General features: G+C 36.2%; 1 protein-coding gene across 1 annotated transcript in view; it reads right to left on the reverse strand.

The window, feature by feature from the left end:
- The window catches only part of LOC106462288 (kinesin-like protein KIF28P), a 138,968-nt gene that overhangs the window by 19,581 nt on the left and 111,652 nt on the right, over positions 1 to 7,735 (reverse strand). The window contains exon 22 of the mRNA XM_022389491.1: positions 3,466 to 3,591. Coding sequence (XP_022245199.1) covers positions 3,466 to 3,591 — 126 coding nt within the window. The remainder of the gene's footprint in view (positions 1 to 3,465; positions 3,592 to 7,735) is intronic.

Raw genomic sequence — 7,735 nt, forward strand, 5'->3', positions numbered from 1 at the left:
TCCCATACGACATCTTACTTCCTCTCACAAAATAGCTAAAATCCCACATTGAACTGGTGGAGGGCCAGTGAAAAAATATTTCTCCTTTAGGAGGTGCCCAATGAGAGACCAGGAGGTGTGGAGCCAAAAGAGAAAACATCACACCTCAGCAGGAGACCACACCACATCTGATCCAGGTATACTCTTTGCTCTTTTATGACCATATCACTAACATAAAAGGTGAAAAAACATGAAGGAATCCCAGAATATGTATGACTGACTAATGGGACTCCTGGGGGTCAGGAGGCTAGGGCATGACAGACTGTAGTGTTAGTTTGACCTCCTCCAACACCAGGTGGTATCTGGAATGGTACATCAGATCTGTGGTAGGTAGGGAATAACTTACCTTTTCACCTCGAAATGGGAATTTGTAGGGAAAAACGAGCTTCCCTACCAAAATCCATCTCCATTTGCATGCATTTCCAACACAACGAACACCAGATGTGCCACAAGACCCGGTGGGATGACATCTCCAGTACAAAACCTAGCAGCAATGGATATGGTACTTCCAGTCCATGGTAGGAGGAGGATACCCAGCTGTCCACAAGAGGAAAAATGTACTGCATCCAGCTACAACCAACACCAGATCCACTGGGAACTAACATCCAACAGATGGTAGGAAGAGGGACAATAAACCTGGGGTGCATCTCCAATCCAAAATCTGAAGGCAGTGGGCATTTTTCATCCAGTCCACAGTAGGAGGAGGGATACCAGCCAGTACACATGTGAAGACTTACATAACTGGACCATCTCTAACCAACACCTGACCCACTGGGAATGTACATCTGGAGGATGGTAAGTAAGAGGAATGTCTCAGCTTGAGGGGCAAACTGCAATCATAGATATATTGTCATTACATGGCAGAGTGATTCAACCCAAACCTGGTGGTATCTGTAATTGTACATCAGGTTCACAGCAGGAAGGGCATCACACCATTGACACATAGTTCTAATCATGATAGGGCCGTCTCCAACCAACACCAGACCTACTGGGAATGTACCTCCAGAGGATGGTAGGAAGAAGGAGCACCAAAGTAGGAAAAAGCAATTGGTCAGATATATAGACAGTAAAACAGCATAGTGCTAAAACCAAAACCAGACAGCATCTGGAATTGAACATCAGGTTCACAGTAGAAAATGCTCTACGCCATCAACACTTGCAGAATGCCACTGCCCTACTCTCATCTGAGCGATATGATTCATCATTCAGGAAGACAGGCCTCTATGATCCACCACCCCATGGCTAGGAACTGGTAATTAGTAAGGACTTCCATACTTCCACTAGAAGAAAGGAGGGAAAATGTATTCGGGAGTCCAGAGAACTGTATCACGAGAGACAGAGTAAAGGGTGAACTGTGATATTCTATTCTGAAAAGCAGAGCTACCACGTTGATGGAGTCATTCAACTAAAACCAGGCAGAATCTGGAATTGTACATCAGGTTCCCAGTAGAAAGAGTCTCAATGCCGTGGAGCATCAGAGACGGGCAGCAATCTCTGTCTGCTTTACTCATGTTAGTCCATGGATGTACAGTCTGGGATGAACATACTTATGGGGAAAATAACCACTAGTGGGAACTACTCGCAGTCCTACAGAACACTCCATCTCAAAGGTGTGCATAACACCAATCCTGCAATGTAATTGTTTAAGCATATATGACAACAGAATGGAGACACACAACCAACACCTGGTGGCATCTGGAATTATACATCAGGTCCACAGAAGGAAGAGCTACAACGTAATTGATATCGAGCATGGTCACAGAATGGACAGTTTGGATTTACAAAAAAAAAAGTATACCTGGTCAGGCACCATTTGTCACAGAGTGGGATCAACAATACATTTGTCAAAAAGGCCCCTGAAAAGTAAGAAAATTTGGAAAAAGCAACCTTTCACAATTCCTGAACATGAAAACTTAAATAAATAGTAAAAAAAAAATTAAGTCTGTAGTATAGAGGAAAATGTCAACAAATCCATGAGCAAAAACCAGCATGTCTGTATAGCACTACTGTGAATCGAGAAAATAATAACAAATATAAATGTAACAGGGTGCTGATTACGATAAGGGTTGTGTCATTCTCCTATTGGTGAATGGCTGCTGCATGATCATTTGCATATGGATATACAGAAGGGGGAGATGGAATGCTAGTGGCAAGCATGGAATATTTGTGCCAATAGAGAGCAGTAGTAATTGAGAAAATCTAATTTGTGTGATGAGGTAATTAAGAATTATGAATTACCTCTTTTGCCTAAAATAAATCATTTTACTTCTAAAAGTGAGGATAAAGTAAATAGATACAAACATACAGACCTATACCCTTGCCCACAATCACATTTTATAAAACTTATTAGTGTGACTTGAATGACTTTTTTATCTCAGATTTGCAATGATGCTACCAATAGTCTTTCCTTTGTTTGGACAGATGGCAAAACTTTCAACAGCAATTAGAGCAAATGTCTGTGGTGTTTGTAGTGTGATATGAATTGTTACTTCTTTCTGTGATTCCAAACTCATACCAAAGTTAAATGAGTTCCAAAAGGACAAGGTTATCTAGAGTGCAGTAGAGAACGCAATGTACAGAAAGGGAAGTAAGTATTCATGCAAAATGCACTGAACAAATATTTGTGGACAACTTGCCCAACAAAGAACAATGCAATGATGGCACATAAAGCTGCAGCAGGAAATCGAGCTTTACATATATATTTCATGTGTGTGTGTGGAGCAGCATTTTAAATGTTCGCCTACATCTAAGAATCATCCTTGACTGATCCTGGGTACACCTTAAGAAAAGCCACTATTGGTAATAATTTTATCCAATGTTAAAAGTTAATTTGTTATAGCTCCTAATTTTGTTGAATTGCATTTGTGTGGGATCTATAGAAAAATTTTAGTTCTTTAACTTACAATATTTTACATTTTTTATCACATTAACAATACATGCTTTGTTCCAAATTAAGGATCATGTTTGTGTTTGTTTGTTTTAGAGCAAAGCCACAATGGGTTATCTACTGCATTCATTACAGGGAATTAAACCCAGAATTTTGTAGACTTACTTTTGTCCCACCAGGGGTCATCAAATTAAGGAAGTCTTCTCATTTAGAATTTGTGTAAGCACAAAATACATCTGAAGTTTGTCATGTTTGAAAATTACTTCTATCCTGCTATATGTGTTAGTTATGCAGAATTACTGCATGTTTATGTTAAAATACATTAAGACAGATTTGTAACAAGTATAATCATTTACCATTTTCTTTAACAAGTCAGTCAATTGTTTTAGATAGATAAATTATTAAATATCTAAAATTACATTAGACAGTAAACTCAATGATGAATATTAACTATTGTTTAATTTTTTCAAATGAATAAAAATTCAAAGGAAGGAAAATATTTATCACAAATCAAAACTCCATAAATACTTAAAGCTTACCTGTTGTGTTACGGGTTTAAAAGAAAAAGTTTTCTGGTGATTAAAGTCCGGATTAATTGTACTAGTGACAATTTCTGAAACAGTGTCTTCTTCATCCAAGAACACACGATATTTACAACGAATATCCTGAAAAGGATCAAAGATACCATACAGAAAGTTGAATATAAATTATAAATTGAAGGTGTCAAGGGTACACTTCCAATGTTAATACAAGACTTCAAAAACATAAATTTAGATTTGGAATGACTTCATTGGTATATACATTTTATATGTAATATATACAAGAAAACACCTTAAAATATTGTTAAAAGCACTTTCTTTTGAATAAAGCACAAGTATGCCCTTACAATTTTTCAAAAACTAGCATTTCAGCTGTATTTGACAGATCTGGCCACATCTTACCTGGATCTGGCAATGTTTACTCCAAATATGAACTAAACCTTTCAGAACTGGCTATATTATTTCCATGTCTGGCAACACTGACTTGAGATCAGAACTTTAAACCTTCCAGAACTGGCCATATAAATAAGAAGTTTTAAGCAAAAGCAAAGCAGAGTGCATGTTTATTCTAAACCTGAAAGATACCTTCCAGATCTGGCAATAGCTTACTCAGGTCTGATAACATGGAATCCATATTTTTCCTTATCTACTTCTGACTGCCTAAATAGCACAACTGCCTATGTTTTTATGATTCATTGAAAAACAATCTTGTTCACCCTTAAAAAATTTCAAGTTTTATTCTAGTCTTGAATGTTAATCTGTTTTGCAATTGGGGCAATGCACTGACAGTCCCCTTATGTTGCGAGCTCCCCAAGTAATGCAAAAAAAAACTTGTAAAATTCTATAACTGTAGCTGATCAGTATGGACAGGCCCCCTAAGTAGTTTGAAATATTAAAAATGCATCTGGGAATTTGATATGTATGGACAGGATCTGATAGTAATCAGATATGAGCAGGATGCATCCAGATCTGAAACCATCAATGCATAAATGTGGTCAGGTTGGCCTAAAAATATTCAGAGATACATATACATTGTTGGATGTGACTAAACCTATCTAATATGTTAAACTTGTACACTGCAAAACAACTTCATTTATCACTTGGACTACTATTAACCCCTGTTTTAAACGTTTCTATCTCAAAATCAAATAGTCTGTTTATATGATACATTGTATGAGCAGATTTTCTGACATGCAGGTAAATACAAAATTGTAACAACATAACTAGGACTAACGTGAGTGAATCCTAATTTATACCTGCTATTGTATTGTTGGGATTTAAAATATATAGATACTTTACCTATGCTTTCTAAAATGCTTATCACTTCCCAAAGTATTAAACAAATATAGTTATTGAAGTTAAATGCACATAATATTTATAAAAATCTCATAATTATCAAAAATACCTTATTCATACTCTTACAATTGACAATCATTAATAAACTGTAAATACTGATACTTAATTTAATTTATTCAAATTTGTAACCTACTGTTCTGCTAATTACTTTGCACTTAAAAAAGACTATGATAATTCCACCAGTATTTAAAACATAATTAATTGAAAAATTTTAATTTCTTCAAAGCTGACTAAATGAGCAATTACTTTTTTGTCTTTGTTATAAAAACTTAATAATTACATATAGTTTATAGAACTTGAGAAGTTCTCAACAGCCACAGGTGAAGATATTGTTAGCAATAGAAAATATTGATAATTATTTTAATTAAATATATTCAAAAACAAGCAACGTCAACTACGAAAAGTTATTTATTTTAGGACTAATAATCAAACAATGACAGTGCAATCAGAGAAGTGATATTGCAATTTCAGGACACTCAAGATTATTGATTGTGAATACTGTGTAAAAAAGAAAGAACTGCTTGCAGTTGTATTCTTCAAGAAACACTATTTACACTATTTGTATTGTAGAAAGTTCACTGTTTAAGTGGACCATGCATTGCTGAAATGATTGATGAACCTCAAAATCTGGAATGAACGACAGCATGCTAGATGACAGCATTAAAGAAGTATGTTATTTAATTATTTAGTACCGTCCAGTCCCACAGTATGTATGTGCTCTATCCATTCATCATTCATCGAATATCCAGACTCTGGACACTATGTTGAGGTTGAAACTATTTCAGTCATAGTGACAACAAGTCATACAATAAGAGATTCCACTAGTAGATGGATGCCACAAATAATGCTTCAGGAGCCCTTGGTAGAGAAACCAAAGGATTCAAATCCAGCTTAGATTGGGGAATGTAACTGAATGCATTTGTACAAGCAATTATGAGTGCAGGAAAGTGTCCTGTACTATTGTTATAAGCTACCAACTAGAGGTTCTCAGCTGACGTAAAGCTGTAGTCTCCAGTGCTTGGGGATGTGGTATTATACAGACTTTGAATAACATAAATACTGAATAGCACCAAGATGTTACCCACATTTGTGTTAAAGTACAATGGTGGTTCTTCTGATTGTAATCAAGTTGACAAGTTCAGCACTGATCTTAGCACTGTGTGCACTACCCAAGTTAAAAGCCAGCCTAAACAGCTCCTACAGAAAATGGTTGGTTCTCCCATACAGAGAATAGCTCTGGACATTTTTTCTCTATTTCCAGAGACAGACTGAGATCACCTGTATATAATCATGGCCATTAAATACTTCATAAAGTGGCTGAAATGTATTATTTGGCTGATACATCAGCTCACTTGATGGCTATTGTACTGGCAGACTGAATAACCTAGTTTGGACCACTTGGAGAGATTTACATGGATCAGAAAGCTAACTATAACAGCCAGTTGTGTAACATGTTGGGTGTGGTGAACACATGCATTTTTGCTTTATCACTCTCAGGCTGATGGTTTAGTAGAGAAGATAATATGAACTGTCAAACATATGCTTGTTATGTTGATTAATCTTACTCAAACTGACTGGGATGAACACTTACTGTATGTCATGATGGTGTACACTTTCTTGTTTGGGTGAGAAGTCTTGATCCTTGTGGATGTGATGTATGTCACCACTCCCAGAACAAACTTCCAACAATGTCCAAAGTAATATGCTACATTAGTTAATGAATAAATGCATTTGCACATCAACAGCAAAGAAAGGCTGCTGTACAACAAAAGAGATGCTCTGAAGGAACAAATGTACCAAAGTGGAGAGTGGGTGTGGCTTTTGTACATGCAAACAGCATGAAGGAAACTCAGCTCTGGCTAGATAAGACTTCATCTTGTAGTCAGTCTATTGATGAATGAGTTGACTGTTGTTGAGAGGTGTGCAAAAAACACATAGTACACATTGAGCTAAGTCTGTATACCATCAATGAATCTCTAGTGAACTGACTTGAGCAGGAATCAGGGCAAGAGCATTGTTTTATCCCACTTTGAACCATAAGATGAGCATGAAAGAACTAAAAGTAATTATCTGGCCATTCAAGATGAATTAGATGAGGAAGTACCAAATTTAAAGGCGAGAGAAGCTCCAACAGTCAATCAAATTTTAACAATGGTCTCTTGATTGATGTGGCTGAGGTTGTTGTGACTCTTGGTTTCTCAACTGTCAGGAGGTTTTACAGGGTACAATTTTGCAATATATTGTATGATTACCACAAAAGTATTTAGAGTTAGGATGATTTGTTGGTTTTTAAATCAGCTGGACTGAAAATACTTTGCAGCCTTTACTTTCTAAGATGTTGAAAAGAGTTTCACTATAATATATCTATGGGATATCAGATGATAACTGCTCGACAAACACAATTTAGTATGGCTTGGGCCAGTAGATGTAATTTCTATTACATCACAATTGCACAACTGAAGTTGACAGCTAAAAGTTGATCTAGTTTATTGGCAGGGACTCTATGAAACGTATTGCATGATCTTCACTAGATCTCTCCTAGTACACCTCAAGAGCATATAACCTCTCTAAATGGAATGAGAAAAATGTTTTCTCTGAGTGCATATTGACATACTAGCAAAAGTTCCTGGCTTCACTCAGGGTATTAGGTTGATATATTTCTAGATGACTATGTCAATGTGTGCATTCTGAACCCATTTTAGCATAAAAGAATAACCTATATACTTTTCTTGCTAAGCAACATGACAAAAGTGATTGTTGGAATGCATTGTTACCAAAATGCACTGGCTTTCTACACATTAGAAGTTGTTATATAAGGAACCACTTCTTTTCTATGTGGTTTTTTGCTAGCTTGCTTCATTAAAATAATGTGTGCATGCTACTTATGTGCATGTCTGTCTGTACTTGTTTTTGG

Source organism: Limulus polyphemus, unplaced genomic scaffold, assembly GCF_000517525.1.
Source record: "Limulus polyphemus unplaced genomic scaffold, Limulus_polyphemus-2.1.2 Scaffold1134, whole genome shotgun sequence".
NCBI classification, from domain to species: domain Eukaryota; kingdom Metazoa; phylum Arthropoda; class Merostomata; order Xiphosura; family Limulidae; genus Limulus; species Limulus polyphemus.